General features: G+C 40.4%; 1 protein-coding gene across 3 annotated transcripts in view; it reads left to right on the forward strand.

The window, feature by feature from the left end:
• LOC123647634 (cyclic AMP-responsive element-binding protein 5) overlaps positions 1–16,485 on the forward strand; it is a 121,330-nt gene extending 104,845 nt beyond the window's left edge. Inside the window, exons 4-8 of one of the 3 annotated variants that reach the window (XM_045565246.1) lie at positions 1,926–2,249; positions 6,512–6,739; positions 14,589–14,697; positions 15,276–15,304; positions 15,606–15,692. In XM_045565246.1, the coding sequence (XP_045421202.1) occupies positions 1,926–2,249; positions 6,512–6,739; positions 14,589–14,697; positions 15,276–15,280 (666 nt within the window). In that variant the 3' untranslated portion in view covers positions 15,281–15,304; positions 15,606–15,692. Of the gene's footprint in view, positions 1–1,925; positions 2,250–6,511; positions 6,740–14,588; positions 14,698–15,275 lie in introns of all 3 variants that reach the window. The other 2 variants (XM_045565243.1, XM_045565245.1) reach the window with 2 other exon arrangements.
• The last annotated feature ends 4,090 nt before the right edge of the window (positions 16,486–20,575 follow it).

Consider the following 20,575-nt stretch of genomic DNA (forward strand, 5'->3'; position numbering starts at 1 on the left):
GGACAAAATGGTTATTGAATCAGGATGTCAAAAATACTTTAAATGATTATCTGATATTAACTTATAGTCTGCCATCCTCTTTCTTTTTTAAAAAACAAGTAAAGGCTCTTTAATTAAAGATTTTGATGAATTGAATTGGTGTTTTTCAATAGTTTAACTGGTTGAGAATCATTAATATTGTACAAGGGGTAGAGCATGGTGGCTTTGATCATTTCAGTACAGCTCTTCCTTTGCCCAGTGATTACACACCACTATCATCAATCAGATAAGAACACAAACCAGGAGACAACTTTGAGTCCCTTAGTAAATACTTCATGAAGCTCATGTGAGTTTGCCAATTAGACTGTCATCTCTGCATAAGACACATTTGTGAGAGCACCCGCATTATACAGTACTTAGCACATTGTGCCCCTCAGGATATGATGATAATTGCCTGTGTCGAAGGAAAAACAATTGTGAAGAAACTGGGACTAAACTGATTACCAACTGACTCTTTTGAACAGGGTTAGCAAACTATGGCCTGTGGGCCAACTGGCCTGCTATCTAATTTTGTATAGCGCATGAGCTAAGAATGGTTTTCTCATTTTAAATGATTGCGGAAAAAAAATCAAAAGTAGAGTAAAATTTCATGACATGTGAAAATTATATGAAGCTCAGATTTCCTGTCCCTAAATAAAATGGTATTAGAATAGAACCCAGCATGTTCATCATTCACATATTGTCTACAGCTGGTTTTCTGCCCCAACAGCGCAGTTGAGTAGTTATGACAGAGACCAGAAGGCATGCAATGACAAAAATGTTTACTATCTGACTCTTTATGGAAAAAATTCACTGACCCCTGCTTTACCTTCAGGGAGAAGGTGTTTGTGTGCATGTCTGCTTGTTAATGGATAATGCTTTCTGTTAGAAATATATCTGGCCCGTTGATGTGGCCATCAAAAAAGGCACAATAGTCCATATTCTTCTGCTTTCCTTATGCCCTTCTCAAAGTCAGAAGAAAGTTACTGAGTGAGAAAAATTAGATTATCAGGCGGGACAGTGAGAAATATCATGGTAACAAATGAAAAAGACCTACACATTGCCTCCAAATTTATAGATTACTAATGCTCACTTGAAGCCCTAAAATGATATTAGTGCTCTTCCTACATTTTAAAATTTGAAGTCAATTCTTCTTTATGTCTGAAAAACCTTTTGAGAGGCAAAGCTTTTTATGCTCATGACTCTTAAAAAACACAGTGCCATATCGGGGCCTTTGTTCAGTGGCCTTATCATAGCAAATGGTTCTATTTGGTTTATACTTGCATTCAGCTGTAAATATGATAGGACGGATGACAGGCTAGTAGGCAATACCGTCTAGTACTGTGCTCCCCAGGCCCCAGGCTGTGGACCAGTACTGGTCTGCGGCCTTTGAGGAATCGGGCTGCAGAGTTCTGCCACCCAATGGGCCTCCCCAATGCATCCGTGGAAAAATTGTCTTCCATGAAACTTAGGAACTGGGGGGGCCACACAGCAGGCGGTGGGTGGTGGGCAGCTGAGCGAAGCTTCAGTTGTATTCACAGCCACTCTGCGTCACTTGTGTCCCCACCTGAGCTCCACCTGTCCCCCCCCAATGTTCGTGCAAAAATTGTCTTCCATGAAACCGGTCTGGTGCCAAAAAGGTTGGAGAATGTTTATATCTTGGTGGGATATACTGCTCATTTGAGGTGGCAGTTGAATTAACATACTGACCCTCCTACCTACCATAATATGTAAGAAAATATGAAATTAACACAAGAGTTATCTTGATACCAGGAGAAAAATGTTAACGACTGTATGACTCTACTATAAAATATTATAGAATTGAAAATATGACTCATTTTGCTTCAAAATCCCTGTCATGTACATGAGTGACCTCAGTTGTCCCCTCTTGTTTTGTTCCATTTCAGAGGTTGAAGGCCGCTTTGACTCACCACCCTGCTGCCATGTCCAATGGGAATATGAACACCATGGGACACATGATGGAAATGATGGGCTCCCGGCAGGACCAGACGCCGCACCATCACATGCACTCACACCCGCATCAGCACCAGACACTGCCACCCCATCACCCCTATCCGCACCAGCACCAGCACCCAGCACACCATCCTCACCCTCAACCCCATCACCAGCAGAACCACCCACACCATCACTCCCACTCCCACCTCCATGCACACCCAGCACATCACCAGACCTCGCCACACCCGCCCCTGCACACCGGCAACCAAGCACAGGTAAACCTTTTCCATGATCTCTTTCCTCCTCCTCCTCTTCCTCCTCCTCCTCCTCCTCTTTCCTCCTCCTCCTCCTTCTTTCTTCTTCTCCTCCTCCTCCTCCTTCATCCTCCTCCTCCTTCTTTCTTCTTTCATCTTCTTCTTCTCCTTCTCCTTCTCCTTCTCCTTCTCCTCCTCCACCACCTCCTCCTTCTCCTTCTCCTTCTTCTTCTTCCTTTGTCTTCTTTCTTCTTCACAGTGCAAGTTCTAATGCTGGAGTCATTTGCAGCATCTGGGTTTGACAAGCCCAGGTGTTCTAGCCGACATTCTGGGGAGCTCTGTTTATTTCCAAGGAGGTAATGCTTACCCAGAAGACCCTACTAGATCATAACATCTATAAATAATATAGTCAATACCAGGTCCAATCTCTAGGGGCAGATGTAAACTTTAAGTTCTCCAAAATCTACTTTGGCAGTGTGTTACAAAGCCCCCAAAAGAGCAATATGAATGGAAGGTTTGGGAAGAATTTAAGCTTATGAAGACAGATGTGAAAGAAGAGTGAGAAAAATAAGTTAATTCTAACCCAGTTGCCATATTTTGTGACATCATAGAGACTCAATCTGGTCACCTGTAAAATGGAAGTGAAATACAATGGGCAATCTTCTGGGTGACAGGAAATGTTAAAAATCTAAAAAGTAACAATTCAAGGCAGGCAGAGAAGCTTGGTAGTGGATGCTAGGGCGTAAGGTGCTGTGTGAATAGTGAAGAGAGGTGACTCACCCCACCGAATGTGAAACGCGTTGGAGGGAGCAGAGACCGAGCCAAGCCCTGTAGATGATCAGACCAAGAGAAAGGCCAAATCCCAGGGGCGGAGAGTCACCAGGAGTGGCTGGAAAGAAAGCCAGCATTTAGACTAAACTGAAAGAGGGTTGGGGGACCGGGCAGACGTTATGTCACCCAAGGCCAAGAAGAGAGGCGAGTCCATGTACCAGAGTGAACGTTAGTAAGTGGAGGGAGGGCATGTCCAGGAGCATGGCTGGCCCTAGACACTTTGGATCTTCACGCAGGATGACTTTCTTCTGTCCCCTCCACCCAGTCCACACTGCCAGCTTCCAACCAGCTGGGGCAGAATGGTGTTGGAAGCTTGGGACCGCCAAATAACAGTTATTCACCGTCTCCTCTGACGTCTGTCAGACTTATTCACTTGTCTCCGACTTATTCACTTATGTCTTCCGATGTCTGTCTCTGGAGACAACACCTCACGCCAGGCAGTTTTTGAGCCCTTGCATCTGGCTCCCCTAACATAGACTGAACCTGGACAGCCATCCACAAAATGGGTCAGCCACAGGCAACTCCCTAGTCTGATCATTAGACAAACTCACTTTTGCAAAGGCGCTTAGGGGTGTTCTATATAGTGAATGAGTTGAGATTTAGAGTGAGGAAACTTGAATTCTTTTCCCACCTTACTTGCTTTGTGACTGTGAAAAGAAATGATTAACCTCCCTAAACCTCAGTTTCCCCAGCTGTAAAATAAGAGTAATAATAGATACACTCATAGGCTCTTATGAATATTAAATAAAGTAATCTCTGTAAAGTCTTTGGCACAGTTTTCAAAACATGTTAGCCATGATTAATTCCAAACCAAAGTAGTTCCAAAACAAAGTAATCGAAGTTTAGCAAATATTAATAATTTAGTAATAAAATGTTGTCAAGAGCACAGTCACATTTTTAGTCTAATGCTATACTGGGACATGTATTGAGAAGGGGAAAAAATCCTACAAAGTCAATGATAAGCCAATTGATTCATACGTGTGCTTGTATTTTAAGGGAAAGGAGAATATCAAGGTTTGGTTACCTTCGTGTGCAAGTTATTTCACAGATGAGTTTGACAATCTTTGAATATAAAAGCCATTCATTAGCTAATTACCAATTAGCCAATTGCCCTCTGTTTCAAATCAGTAAATTGCCAATTGTATATGCAATTAGTTAATTGCTATTATAATTAGCTGCTCACACAGTTGCATTTTTAAATCTTATACTAAAAAGAAAAAGTCCAGGTTGGTCTTGCTAAAATTTGAACCAGATCATTTAGACAGTAGTCTACAAAATCACTCTTAAATTGTGTTAATTTGGCTGATTACTGAGATCTTACGTTATTCAGCGTTTCTTAAGGTCCTTCCAACTCTGAGATTTTAAGATGATTTGGAATAAATTCTATCTTTTCAAAATCACAATTCTGTTTTTTTAATCAAAATTTTTAAAACATCTATGCCAAGAGAATTCCATTTTAAAAATGAAATAAGCAACAGTAATTATCAGGGACACAAATTCTAGTCTCAGGGCTGCATTTACGATTTCTCCCAGCTTATTGCATTCCTCCCGCATGTGAAGACGTGACTTTAGAGTCCTGATTTCACTTCATGGCCACCAGGAATTTCTCTTAACTAGCCCACACCTTAAAGCCTGGACCTGCACTGCACCTGAAATCTCTACATCATTTATCCCTGTGGGTAAAGGCACAGGAAGAGTGTCATGGGTTAAAGGTTGACTGAAGTTAGGGTAGGAAGATACAGAATTGAAAAAGAGGTCTCTGCAATGGAGATTAAAAACCAGTTTTGCCTACTTGAGTTTCTTCTCTGGGGCTGCCAATAAGAGATCATAATTCACAAAAATAAACAGTAAACGCAAAAATAGCCGAGCGGTTAGCACATTCCCTTCCAATGCTTTTCTTTGCAGTGGTTAGTTTAGGAGTTAGCATCTGAAATGACAAGTGCTAAATCTTTGCCAATAACAAGGATTACGTCTTCACCAGCCACTCTGGTGAGTAAGACCTTAGACAATTAATCTATTTTGTTATTCCTCTATGATCGGGAGGAAAGGAATCACCAGTAAAGTTTTAGAAAATGTCTTTGCTTTAAGTAAAATTACTGAGATGGAGTCCAACCTCAATCCTGAGCCTGTTTCTATCTGGTTTGATAAGAGTTTAGGATTTAAAATATATCACCATCAGTCCATGGATGTCAACCAGTAGCCGCTATTAGTGCAATTACAGACATTCTGATTGATTTCAATCACATGGTTGGAATGTGGTACAAAAGGTTGTTGGGCTTCATTTTTAAAACTTTTTGCCTGTTATTTCTGCAGGTTAAATGTCTTCTGTAAAACACCTTTATAGGTATTACAGCCATAAACCTGAGTGACTGAGAAATGGGAGAAGTTAAAAAAAAAAAAAAAGCACCCTTTATTGAGAATGAGGAAGGAGGAAGGAGTGAAGTGCATTAGGGAAAGGGTTAGGTGTCCAGACATATAAAGAGTCAGTCGTAGAAATTTCACAAGGTGCCGTGTGTCTACCTCATGAAGGGGAATAAAGCTATATGTGTGGGGGTCTCCAAAGCCTTCGATGTTGCTGAGTCCCACGTAGACCTTGCAAGGAATCCACAAGCATAGTAAAATTTTTAACAAAGTGCTTTGCCACTCTTGGCATTTGCTTATGATGTAAGTGTATGGCAGTGCACAGCCATTCCTCCCGGCCTCACGCATGCCGCGTGCATCAGGCTCAGGGCAGCCTAGGGCGCTGATTTGCTTCCCAATCCTCGACAGCTCTCCTGGAACCTGCTTCACTGTAGTGCGAGCTCCCAGGAGCAGCAGACCCATCTGGAGTGTGCAGGTCCAGCTAGTCCTCAGCACTGAGAACTGGGAAATAGTGAAAATAGGATTTCAACTGCTTTCCCACTTCACAGGGTTCTTTTGGTAGGACGCACAGTGGCGACGATGTCCCAGAGGTGTGTTCTGGGAACACAGTTTTAACACCATTAGAATGAAAGGAGCCCACAACCTGCCCAGAGGTTTTCTGCAGATGACAGATGACTCATCAAGATTGTGACAGTAGCCCTGACCTTTCCATTTTCACTTGTAGCCATACATTGGCTACTTTAAAGTTTTTAAATACACCTTAAATAAAACATTTTTTATACCTGAAAGAAGAGGGAAAAATAAATGTCTCCTCTACTGTAATTCAGCCAAAGGCCCGTCGGGAAAAAATCCATCTGACTACATCTTTTCACGAGTCATTCCGGTATTTGGCCAACATAACAAAGAATATAATTCAGTGATGCTTTTTATTTTCTTTTGTGAGTGTGACTTCATCGTTTATTTCATTCACAGAAAACAAGTTTGATACGCTGACTTTCTGTGCTTTGCATTTTAACACTGCCCTGGGTTTCTTCCCTTACCCAACACGTCCTTCCCTGTCCCCGTCACTTCCTCCCTCTCCGTCCCAGCAGGTTTCACCAGCAACGCAACAGATGCAGCCAACACAGACTATACAGCCGCCTCAGCCCACAGGGGGGCGCCGGCGAAGGGTGGTGGATGAGGATCCCGACGAGAGGCGGCGGAAATTTCTGGAACGGAACCGGGCAGCTGCCACCCGCTGCAGACAGAAGAGGAAGGTCTGGGTGATGTCACTGGAAAAGAAAGCAGAAGAACTCACCCAGACAAACATGCAGCTTCAGGTGCAGCCCACTGTCTCTCTCCCCAGGGCTCAAAGGCCCGGTGCACACTTGGCATTTCCTGCCCCCGCGGGCACTTGTTGACCTATGCAGTAACGCCACACACTTAGCCCACAGAGGAACTGCAGGCCTACAAAACAAAACAAACCATTCGGTTTTCAATCAATCTTTCTACCAAGCTCTGAGGCGGGAGGCTCTACCCAGCTAAGTCTAGGGCTGGGAGCACAGGCTTTGTGCAGAGAGAGATGCAAACTCCGGTTCAGCAATTAACTTGCTGCATTTAACCTCTCTGACTCTGTTTCCTCATCCATAAAATGGGAATAATAACTTCACAGAGTTGTTAGGAGGAATAAATGAACTAACATCTACAAAGCAGTTAGCACAGTGCCTGGCACGTAATAAATGTTAAACTGGAAAGCAGCTGTGTACTCACTAGATGAGGGGTTGTTCTGACTTATATTTGATTATATTTTTGTTTAATGGAAGAAAAGAAAGTTTATAGTTATTATTTTGCTCTGAAAGAAAATGCATGTTTCCATCTCATTTTCCAACTCAGAAAGATTTGAATCTTGCATAATATTTGCTTTTTATGGTTGGCTTAACTGGGGACATTTTATAATGAGGCCACTTCTAGGAGTATCTGAGAGAAAAGGAAGAAAGTGTAGTACCCAGGGCTTCTCCAGCAGACTTCATGGCATACAAATGATGCCGTTCAGGGCATTTGTTCTAACATGAAAAAGGTGTGCACTATTACCAGCAGGAAAGAACACACCTGAACAGATGTGATAAACAGTCCAGAAATAGCAGTAAGAGTTGTAGATTCTAGATCAGTGCTTCCCCGATCTCAGAGAATGGCCAAAGAGAAAAGAGTGGGGAGGAAAGTGCCCAGAGTGGGGTGACTCTGCACCTTAATAGCTCATAGGTCACCTTTGTCCTCCCCCGCCCCCTGCACATGGTTCTCTGTGCATCCTTAGAGAGGAACAATTAGGGACCAAACCCCCAAAGCCTTTGCATATTCAATTCCATTAAATGAAAATGGCTTGAGGCAGCCAGTGTATACATTGAAAGTACTCAAGGAAAGTTTGGGCTGTATGTAGGCTGAATTTTATAAATTATGGATGTTTACTTTTTCTCCTAAATGTATCATTCTTTTTGTGATAGATGTGAGCAAGGAACTGGGAAACATGCAGCAGATGTGGAAGGAAATAACATAATGATTCTTCCACTAGCTGTGTGCTAAAGGAAGATTGGGACTGGCTCTTACTACTCCCTCCGCCCACTATCTATCCACTGTGTCTAGTATAATGTCTATACCCAGTAACTATCCGTTGAATAAATGAATGAGTTTCCCATCACTGGAGTGTCCAAGAATTGGCTGCCTGACCACTTGGCAAGGATGTGATTGCAGGGAGTCAAGCCACAGAGGAATGGCTGGACTCAAACTCCTTTAAAGCCACTTCTGCAATCTGGCAGGCAGAGTAGTATGTGAGAAACTTTTGGGTAGAACATAGATAAGCACTTTTAGTATTAATGGTCATGTTTTTATTTTTATGTGTATTGAAAGTGTAATTAGAACATCATATCTGCAGTTTCATAGATATTGGTCAGGACAAGGATAAATTATTAAAAATTGGGTTAATTTGCTTACTTAACAAACATGTTAAGTAGTAAAAGTTCTTATATATGTGGACCTAGCAAATATTACAACAGTGATTCTGCAATGACTGAAGTGGGGGGAACCCGAGGAATTTGCTATCCGTTCTGAGGTCTGCAGGACGACAGTGAAAACACGTAGGTTTTCTCAATCTTGGCATTATTGACTTTTGTTATGCCCTGTGCATTGTAGGATATTTGGCACCGTTCTTGGCCTTTAGCCACTATATGTCAGGAGGACACTGTCCAGTTGGGACAACCAAAAAGTCTCCAAATGTCTCCTGGGTTGGGGAGTGGGTGCAAAATTGGCCCTGGTTCACACCCACTGCCTTCAGAGAAGTAGCCTTGAATAGGCAGCTGACACACATCAGATGCCAACAAGTCCGTTAAAATCAGTTATAACTAAAATGAGTCCTTGCCAAATTATTCCAGTATTTTAACTATGATCCTAGAGCATGAAAACATGGAGGGATCATAACAGAGAGATGGCTGACTTTGAGGTCAGAGGTGTTCATGACTTGGCACACGCATATTTATGATTGCTTTTGCAAAACACATAAGGCAGATGTTTGCTGGATGCTAATCCATTGATTTTTTACATTTCTTTAAACCAAATGGCTAAGGAAAAGAGATACTAGAACTCTAGCTCTCAGAAACCAGAAAAAAAAAAATCTTACTGAGTCCATGTAACAGACACCAGTATCTTTTGGTTGTTAAAGCAGTGCCCAGGGCAGGGACAGTCTGTGAAAAGACTAAATTGTCAATATTTTCCACTGCTTTGCTTCAGAGGGCCAGAAGCTACAAGTGTTCAGTGTTCTCTGCGATGCTGCGTGCTCTGCATCAGGCCCTGTGGCGCGGGAGAGGAAGCTGCAGATTCTGCTACCTTTGAATGACCTTTTCCCTCTCTCTGGGCATTTGTCAAAAGAAAAAGGTGTCTCTCTTGAGACTAGTCCAATGGGCCAAATTTTAAGTAAATAGAAATGGAAGGTGCTAAGCAAACAAACTCCAGCCAAATGGAATATCCATGGTCTGGGTGGCCAGCTGCCACTTTTGAGTTGTTTTTCAGCGTAGAACCTTCTAGTTTAGGCTGCAGAGTTTCAGACCGGAAAAACCAAACCTAAGAAAACAAAATCAAACTCCCAGACTTCGTTTCCTAGTCTCACAACAAATCTCTGTCCAAGAGGTCAACACAGGTATAGGACTGGGAGAAACGTTAGAAACCACCCAATGTGATATTTTATAGAGAGAGAAACTGAGGTTCAGGGAAATGAGGAGTCTTCTTGAATATCACACAACCAGTAAGTAGCAGCATGAGGACTCAAGCAAGTCTCCCATTGACCTAACCCACTGCTTTGTTTGTGATCTTTCATTCTAGAAAGTCCTTAGGCTAAAGGAATCCGCATTCTCTTTTCTGATACAGAGTGACTAAGATCAACTCTAAATTCATCAGCTGCTCAGTAGATCATTTGTGTTTGGTAGAGGATATGGAAATCATCTGGTCACCCATGGAAATAATTGCTTTTCTTTTTTAGTGCAAAGACACATGGTCTAAGTTGCTGCTGAAATTTTAGACACATGAGCACAGGTCTGGGACTTGGCAAGAGAATAGGCCAGATGGGAACTGTTGCTTGACAAATTGAAAGTCCTTTGTTTCAGCGTGAACCAAACTTGGTCTCAGCTAATCTACAAAAATGGGAGGAGGAGTTGCATTTTGTAGGGCCCATTTTGATAATTATTTTTTTGGCACAAACTACTGTTTACACCAAAAAGCATTCTAGATTTATCATATAACTAAATGACATCCCCAAAGCCAAAAACAGCAAATGTAGCTATTAGGGACTCCTTGGAGTGCTTGTTTAAAGTATGTTATTGCAGTATTGAATATCTCTGTGGAGCGCTACTTCATCCCCAGGCAAATCTGTGGGTTTAAAAATAGATCAATTCAACTGGATCCGTCCTCTTACAAGTGTCTATTTAAATGGCTAACTGCTTCAGAGTAGCAAACCCAAATTAGTTTGGAAAAATGAAAAAAGAAAGGTTGATTTCTGCATGAGAATCAATACATGTTGTTAGTACTTTTTTCCATGAAGTACTTTTATATTAAGACCTAAAACTATTGTTGTAACCTACATAGAGGAATAAAAAAATTAGTGACTTTCCTCAATTTATGAACCAAGCAAGGTAATTCAGAGTAAGAAAATGGCTCCAGAAGTCCTGGCTTTTATTTCCCTACTCAACTTGCAGGCCACATTTGATTTCCTTTATGCCTCTCAACACGTGCTATCTAGTTCTCTTCCAAAATGAATTCAAGGTGATTCTACATACGTCACCTTGAAAAGGATTTTTACTTAAAATATAGTCTAGTATTTGTGCATTTCCTACATTAATCAGTCTTTCAATATGGAACCTTTAAGATGATTATGCATGTGCATAGCACACAACTCATTCTCCTTTCTCTAGGGCAGTGATTCTTGACCTTTCTTAAGCCAAAGGCCTCTTATGGAATCTGACGAAGGCTCCATAGGCTCTCTGTCAACGATAGGGACACATACGTGGACTTACAACATTTTGCTCTAGGATGAAACTATGGGTGTTGCTTTGAAATCTACCCTGATAAGGAGCACAAAAGGTCCTAAAACTGGCTCCCTGATGAAATATAAGATCTGAAATATAAGCATATTTGAGAATATCAAAAGTACTTAACTAATGAATAAAAATCAAGATTGAATCCTTCATTAGCTAATTGGGTAATTAGCTTTCTCAACAGAAGGCAACACAGAATCACTCATAGAATAAAACACTATCTTTCTAGAAAGAACTTAGAGAATTAGTCCAACCATCTTGTTTTACACTCACTTGGTGTGACAATTTGGGAACTCAAACCTCATGATTCTCAACCCCTAGTTGAGAGTTCCTTTTCCTGCCGGATGTTTCCCCATGAATTTCTGTTGCTTCTGTGGCTATTAGGCCTTTATTTAGTCCTTACATAAGTATCATATTATTTTTTTTTTTACCTTTGGTGGTGTTTTTTTTATTATTATTATTTCAGCATATCATGGGGGTACAAATGTTTAGGTTATGTATGTTGCCTTTGCCCCACCGAGTCAGAGCTTCAAGCCTGTCCATCCCCTCCTCCCGACTCACACCTGCCAGACACCTGAGGAATGTTACTACTATATGTGCACATAAGTGTTGATCAGTTAATACCAATTTGATAGTGAGTAAATACAGTGCTTGTTTTTCCATTCTTGAGATACTTCACTTAGTAGAATGGGTTCCAGCTCCATCCAGGATAGTACAAGAGGTGCTAGATCACCATTGTTTTTTGTGGCTGAATAGAACTCCATGGTATACATATATCACATTTTATTAATCCACTCATGTATTAATGGGCATTTGGGTTGTTTCCACATCTTTGCAATTGTGAATTTTGCTGCTATAAACATTCTAGTGCAGATGGCTTTTTTATAGAATGTCTTTTTTTCCTTTGGGTAGATGCTTGTTACTCATTTTTTCAACCATACCATGGCTAAGTAACATAATTACTAGCACATTCCATTAAGAAATATGTCCATACTCACATATAACTGTAAGTGGTGGACAGTTATCACAGTATTCTCTGGGTTCTTCATTTTTACAGATCACAACTCTCAGGGCCTTGGTTTCTATGGTTACGACATACTGGTTTATTAAGAAAGTATTTTGCCGCTCATAGACAAAATGCCACTGAAGTCATATACTTTGTATGAGACTTTGGTGATAGGGCAGGATATCACGTATGCTGATCAGAGCTGCGATTGGTGCTGTTTTGTAGTAAAACACCCTGATGGATGCAAAAGGTTTATTGTGAAACAGTTTGGGGCATGCCAGGTATCATAAGCAATAAGCTCCTTGCTAACTGTAGAAACCCATAATGGAATTCAGAGTGTTTTCATAAGGAAGGAGCGATGGACACTTTGTGCCTGGGAGACTGAATGCTCCCTAGATGAGGTTTGACTGCCCAGGACACAGTGAGGGAAGAAATGGAGCCTAAATTCAGCCTCTCCAAGACATTCCCCAGACAGGATTTGGGTTTTTTTTGTTCCAGAAGTATAAGAAAGCAAGAGAACCAGTTTTGGTTTTAGTACTTTTCCTGTTTGTTGTTTTCTAGGTCACAGTAGAAACGTGTGAACTTGATTCCATTTTCTAAGATCCAGTGTCTACATTATCTGCAGCTGAGAGCTTCTACTCAGGGTGGGGGTGTCCGGCAGTTGTGATTTCAGTGTTGTGTCTGTAGCCCAAATGCAAATAATATGACAGTCTATTCTGAGGCAAATATACATATTAACACATTTTTGTTTCCTTTTCTGTTTTGTTTCTCATTTGTTTTGTTTTGAACCAGGGATTAAAATGGTCTAAATTGACTTTCTTTTATATATACTATTTTATGCACAAGAGAAACTAAGAAAAACAAGGAAGGCTGTCTGATTTTAGATAGGCATAAGATCAGAAAGAAAAAAATTAGTGTTTAAGACTAAAATAATTTGTACTATAAATAAAATTGTCCCACTGACCCTGGAATTGACAGGGTCACTTTTGGGTTTGACATAGCCTCTTATCAATCATACTCATTTGGGGGCGGGGAGTACAATTCACCTTCATGAATGTTCTCAGATTTAAGAGCAATTTTCCTGTGTAATTAAGTGATTGTATTCATCATTAAGGATAATTTCCAAAATAGGCATTTTTACTTTGTAAAGTTTGGAGGAGTAAGGGAAAAGCTTTTGTAGATGAGCTTTTTATGACTTTGTTATTAAAGTTACTCAATATGTGGTTGCTTATAATGTATTTTACAAAGGAATTTGGAAATGGGAGATATCCTTTAAAACAAGTTTGAATTTTTTTTTTAAGTAGGTTCTAGAATCCCAAACTTACTTTCCTAGGTGATAAGTACATGCCTGAAAAGCCAAGTTCATATTGCAAGTGTAGATATAACTTAATGACAGCAATGTTAAACGCCCTTTTCTGAGTGCATGCTTTTTCAAAGTTTCCGACATGTGAAGGAAAATGCCTGGCAGCCACAAATGAACCTTGGCCAGAGAGAGGGTATTATTTGTCACAATTTTAAAATGGCTTATTCAAGATAGCCCTATGTTTATAGTTTACTTTTATCAAGTGGAAGCACCTTGGAGCCAACCATCTGCTCTACATTTATATTTGTGGACAATGGGTGCCAAGTACATTATTCTACAAAGCTCTGAGCATGCCTTTGTGAATTACTACATAATACAGAGATTTGAGGCATTTATCTGAGTAAATAAGGAAAAGGAAAAAAAAAAAACCCGCCATCCACAACATCCTGATATTGAGGAGGAAAAGAGTTTATAAACTGAAATTAGCCAAACTAATTAATGAATTTATCAAATTAAGTCAGTCATGGCCCAGAATGTCACTGCCTCTTGCCTGCCTGGGCTGATGTCATTGCACCAGTAGACAATGAACATTCGCATCACGCCTTCCATGCCTCCTGCTACACGGGCATCAGGCAGGGGGACACGCTCTGCTGAACAGTAGCCCACGTGGGACGCCTTTTGGGAAATCTGATGGTAGATCAGTCGGCTTATTCTGATTGCTTTCACCTTGAAGCCACTCATCCTGCCACGTAATTCTTCCCAATGCGTGCCTCACATGCACGTTTGCCTCATATTGAATGTCAGCCCACGCTGGTGACAGTGATGACAGCCAAATTTATTGAGTGCTTAGTACCTGCGGAGCATTATTGTGTTTTACGTCTATTACTTCATTTAATCGTCACACTAACCTAAAGAACTCCGTACCGTCTTTATCCGCATCTTATAAATGAGGCTGCTGGAGCTGAGTTGGGCTCTATTTCCTGCCTAGTGTCATACAGCAAGTGTGGAGTGGGGATTTTCATCTCTGCAACCTGGCCCCAGAGCCCCTTACCTAAGGGTGTGGCCTGGCCTTTTCATGGAGTTCAGCTCTTAAGTTAAAGCCTTATCTCTTCAGAAAGCCCCAGTACATGTGAGGGCCAAATTGAAGGCAAGCTACAAAAATTTTCAGATGAACCCCCCTAAATAATATTCGTAATGCCTTTCACACGTAACAGAAGAGTTTGCCGATTTCATTGTTGAAAGCGTACAGGGCTTCGGGTTTGTATTTTCCGGTCTTCTCAACATGGCTTTACTGCGTCTCTTTCCAGAATGAAGTGTCTATGTTGAAAAACGAGGTGGCCCAGCTGAAACAGTTGCTGTTAACACATAAAGACTGCCCAATAACAGCCATGCAGAAAGAATCGCAGGGATATCTAAGTAAGTCACCAACTTTTTTTGCTTGTTTTAGTGTCCACGTTTTTGCCACTATTTTTGCACTGAATTTTTTTGAAAGAGCAAAAGTGAAGTGTAGATTGTACTCCCAGACAGATGTACTAGAATCCTTGGGTGGCCGCCAGACTGTTCTCCCAGGGTGATCCCTCTTTCCTGATCCCTCTCCAGCACCGTGCCCACAACCTCCTGGTAATTTCTGGCTACACCTTCCCTGGCATTTCAAGTTGTAAAATCCTACCAAATTCCAATTTTGTAGCCGGTAAGAAAATAGCCTGCTGGAGCCCAGTTGTAAGTGGCCAAGCAGTCTTCTGGAGAAATCCATGGGCTAGGAAATAAATCACATGAATCCCATTCCGTGTCTCAGGATATACCGCATATCACTCACTGGGCTGAAAAGCTAATGACCTGGTCTCAATTTACCAATAAGTACAGTGCACCCCTTCTTCTAGACCCTGATTTTTGCAGCTGGAATTGCAATAGGTTAAAAGCTAGTTGAGTAGGGGATGGTGGGAGGAGCAGGGATTCATGGCTGAAGGTCAATTTATTTTCAAATAATTTTTTAGATTGAGCAACACAGATTCTCCCACCACATGTGAGTATTTTTCCACATTTGATATATGGATGGCTATTTGAAAATACGAGACGGGGAAGTTCACATACCAGGATTCAAACACATCAGAATCATTTCGCTGATCTAGAAAGCATGGCTTTGCTCGTAGCTGTAAACTGGGAAGGCATAGCTTTGTGATAACAGTTGGAAATAAAGCTTGGAAGTAAACTTCCGGAAGAAAACGTGTGAAACTCTTCTATTTCAAGTAAACGTCAAGTACTATGTTTCCAAGAAGTCCACACAAGCTATACTGGGGTGTGTGTGTGTGTGTGTTTTTTCCTAGGTCCGGAGAGCAGCCCTCCTGCAAGCCCTGTTCCAGCTTGCTCCCAGCAACAAGTCATCCAGCATAACACCATCACCACTTCCTCGTCGGTCAGCGAGGTCGTAGGAAGCTCCACCCTCAGTCAGCTCACCACTCACAGAACAGACCTGAACCCGATTCTTTAAAATGCACGGTCAGACCTGACCTCCAAGAAGAGCTGTAGCATCCCATGGGTCCTTTCTTTCAAGGGCATTTTTAGAATTAACTCAGACCTGGAAGACTCCTCAGCCCTTCAAAGACTGGCTTTCATTTTTATAGTTACTATGGAAATGTCTTTTATACTTAGTTATATAAGAAAAAAGGGAGTTATGCAATTAATATCTATTGGCTTGGAAAATGCTTTGGTGCTTTTCTCCAATTTTCTGGTACCAGTTACTTGTTTATAAACTGAACCTTTTCTGTATATAGTCATGGTTTCATTCTTACCAGTCCAATCCTCTCCCTGAAACATTGAATCTTGCTAAACCACAGCTTTCAGCCAAATGAGGCATACCTAGATGTCAAGTAAGACCGACCCAAGGTAACTGGGTAGGAAATCTGATGACATCATAACTCATGTTGAGTTTGCGCTGTGATGTCACCAGAATCCCAGATAAACATATAGCCTTCTCCACAACATTTTTTTCCTCCTACTATAAAAAATCATAAGATCCACCGATGTCCAAATAAAACCACCAAGCATCTCGCCACCTCTCCTATTCCTCTTGGTCCACTTGCTCGAATCCCCAGTTTTCCTCTCCATTTCCACTTTTTCTTGGGCTCCCTGTTTACTCGTCATTTTGACTTTCTTCTGTGTTGTTTCCCTTTAGCATTGCATGTGAAGAAGAAAATAATGTTTAAAGAAAAAAAAAAAAAGTAAACCTCAAAAATGTGGACCTAGCCATGGCCTCGCCAATCTGTCACCCACAGCCAAAGTTCATTCAACTCTTGCTTCTCACAAAGTAGTAACTGGGAGATGTTTAATGTGCCTGATTTAAAGTTTTTAATAATCAGAGTAAATAAAAGGTGGTTTAGTAATAGGCAAAGCACTGTTGAATGCCAGCTGGGGAGACACTAGGGAAGGGAGCTTTGTAAGCCTTGGCTGTGAACGTCCAAATTATGACACGGGGCTATAACATCACACCCTTGAATTACAACTGGTTGTATATGGCCTGTCTATAATGTTGAAAATCCATGTACTATATAATAATTCAGAAGGGCTGTATTCACTACACAGATTACATTGTTCAATCATCAGCTGCTAATAGCCTAAGATTTATTATTTTTTTTTTTTCTTAAGCCTATGGAACCAGCTTTGCTATTCTGGTGGGTGAAAGTAGACTAACTACTGGAGAAACAAAGAGAGAAAGAAAACCCAATGTTTGCATAGGGGCACTTTCTGCCCTCCCACAACAGTGAAAGTGCTCTTTGGCTGCTGAAGGAATCCCATGGATGTAGCACAGGCTACTCTACTCTTCTGAATAATTCTGATTTATATTTTCAACAACTCACATGAACTTGCCCATTATAAAAAGCAGACAGTCCCTGAACCACAGTCGTGCCTCCTTGAAACAAGCCATTCTACTGTGCTAATGTTTTAATATTGCATCTCACAAATAACAGGGGCTAATGTTTCTCTGTAGTAGTTTAGGCAGGTGCTGGTGTTTCATCTCCATTTGAATGCTTGACCTCAACTGGTGTGTGTGTGTGTGTGTATGTGTGTGTGTGTGTGTGTGTGTGTGTGTGTGTGTGTGTGTGTGTGGGTGGGTGAGTGGGTGTATGTGGGTGTGGGTGTGTGGGTGTGTTGATGGGTTTTAAAAGAACAGTATTTTACAAAAGGTGTAGCTTTTTTAAGAGTTCAGAAAAGGGAAGGATGTGTTTTGTTTTTTCTCTCACTATAGTGTAAGAATCTATTTTGGAGAAAAAAAGAAAATATGAGGGTTGTGAAGCATGATTTTTATATAATTAGTTTCATTTTTATCTAATAACTTACTTTTTAAATCAATATTTGTCAACAATCTTTTCCATATATGGAGTGCTTTCAAAAGATGGTTGTGAGTGTCCAGTGAAACTTAATGACTTGGATATATGGTCAAAGAATCAAAACAAAAGCCAAAAAAAAAAAAAAAAAAAAGCAAAAAAGGAAGAAGAAAAGAAAAAATGCAAATGAAAAGAATTTTCTATTATATTTTAGACAAACATATCATTTTCAAGTATTTTAAATACTGAATTGATAGTTGTTTTTTAATTCCAGCAGTAGCAGCTGAATGGTTTAACCTGACTGGCTTCCTAAGAAATGTTTAGGACGTAGCTTTAAAAAGAAGTTAACATTCTTATCTCTGTTTTGAAATCAAAAACAATTTTTCAGAATTTCTGCCTAGGACCATCTATGTGTCCCCTCCAACCCCTCAAAAAGGAAAAAGAATGCATTAAAATGTTTGGGTTTTAAAATATTTTTATTTTTGTTTTATGTTTTGCTTTGTTTTAAGTAAACAAAAACTTTTCTTTACTGCATGCATAGCACTTAATGAAATGGATTTTTTAAAAATCCACTAGTAATATCAGAATGTCCAGGGAGTGACCTGTCACTAAAATTATGGTTTAGTTTACTTCTGTTCCACTTCTTGATTGAAATATACAGTTGCTAAACTGAAAGCCTCTGCAGTTAAGAACTTGCCTGAGTTTTCTTAATTCAGCAACTTGACAGTTTGACTGATGTGCATTATATATAGCTCAATTATGTCTGTTTTTTATGCTAAGTAGGCAAACCAACCACACACGTTAGCAAACCGGCCTCAACATATAATTAGAATAAACTGTCTTCTTGTTAGACCCAGGGCCTTTAGGTGTGTTCATTCACAGGATGGAAATACAGTAAGTGAAAGATTCCAGCTAGTTGTCAGTGCTTCTTGAAATCCCAAACAGAAAGATTCACCGGTCAAAACCAACACTTGGCTTACCAATGTTAAATCTTTCACCTAAAGGGCCAGCCTTCACCACACCACAAAATAATCAGTCTGCCTGAAAACCCCTGTTCCTTGACCTACACTTTTTGCCAATGTGAGAGAACATCTTTCTACTCCATTCTCTTCTTCCAGCCAATTACTGGGTCACGCATCCATGTTTTCATGAATCAGGTATAATGGCCTTCAGAGCGCAGGCTAAGGAAGGAAAATCCCTGAAGCACTGCCTCTCTTCATTTGTGTTTGGTTTTCCTTATTGTCAGGATCTGCCTCTGAAGTCACTGCTAGCCTACCTGGGAACGTCTATAGTGCCTCCCCTGCCTCATGTGAGGGAAGTTAACAACTTAGATAGGTACACCTGAGAGCATTTCTGCCAGGTGACTCATCACGTAAATTGAGGTGTCTATATCTTAGTTGTTTCTCCTTGATACATTTCTCAATGTATGATGCCAGGACAGGTATAGTGAAAATCCTAGCCATGGGTGAATGTACTAATTTTAAAGCCCAGTGTTAAGTCATATGTTTTCTTTTTACACTCCTACTCATCCTTCTTCTACCCCACATCAATGTATGCAAGCCACAGTCTTAACACAGCCTGTGGGAGACAGCAGGCAGTTTGTGTGCTGTCACGGTATACATTATAATTAGGGTGACTTACTAGGCGCAAATGCTCTTCAGAGCCTATGGAGTCATTGAAACAAAATGCAGAGCTATTCTGATAGTGGGGTGTCAATGGTGAATGTTACGGTGGTTGTTGCCCGTTCGGTAAATTTTAGTGTGTTAGTTGAGTTTGTCATTAAAATCATAAATCAGCTTCTGTAAAAGATCAGCTTTTGGCTGGGCGATTTCAGCATCAGTAACTGCTATAAAACTAGCCATTGCAGTTAGGATAGAATGTGCTTCTTTTTGGTTAAAAAAAAAAACCATCTGAGAAAATATATATGTATGTATGTGTGTATACAGTGGAATTCAAGGACCAAAGCAAAATTCGAACAGGAATCTATTCATTTAGAATTTTATAAGATATTTATTAATAAATGTTATTTTTAAACATTCCATTTGAACAGTATTCTTCTCTAGGATCTACTTGTTTTTAGAGTATTAGTCCATAATAAACTACTATAGTCACATATATTTTCATTTTTCAGGGTTTCAAGTGGCTATTGTCCATCATTTGGTGGAAATGTTTGCTTAGATCTCTGTGCATAGAATTTCAAGGATTTTTACTGCTCTGTGAATTATTTTTTAGCCGACATTCTGAACAGTTTTTTTTTTTAACATTTATCTCTTTTTTTTTTCATTTTTAAAGTAAACTCTTTCATTTAAAAAGCAGAGTTTAGCTAAAGGGAATCAGTAACTATAACTGGAACAGCTTTCTTGTCAAAGTGTTAAAAACAACTTCATTTCTGCCTCTCTCCACCCTACCCCAATTTCCCAGAATGCCTTGCACTATTCAGCTTCCTCAGTGCTTTGTGTCCCTTCCCAAATAATATGCAGTAGCTTTAAGCCATTCAAACTCCATTATGCAGTATATCTGAGAAGGGAAAGGAAACAACTCATTTAAATTTGAAAAAAAAAAAAAACTGTGCCTATGTGAACAGTAGCAATTTAGAATCTCTTTTCTGCTTTTGAAATAATTTATATGTTAAAATTGCACTTTAGCTTTTTGATCCCTTTCCAGTTCTCCAGTTCTCGTTCTCACCTCTCCCCCAGCCTCAAGCTCACCTTTGCTCTCCCTTTTATAACTCCTCTAAGGCTCTGAGCTACATCATTTAAAATACTTTACAGAATATTTGCACCAGGTACATTTGTGTGCGTTCATTAGTAGCACAGCTGAGATTTGCTTCTCACATCAGCCTAGATGAAGCCTGCTACGGGAATGCCAAGAAGAGTCAGTACACTATATGGTTTATACTCTATCCCCTTATCCATAGCTTGTTTTAAAAAAAAAAAATGTTATATTATGCAACAGATGTGAGGCAGCAGCTA

The sequence above is a fragment of the Lemur catta genome, chromosome 11 (genome assembly GCF_020740605.2).
Source record: "Lemur catta isolate mLemCat1 chromosome 11, mLemCat1.pri, whole genome shotgun sequence".
Lineage (NCBI taxonomy): Eukaryota > Metazoa > Chordata > Mammalia > Primates > Lemuridae > Lemur > Lemur catta.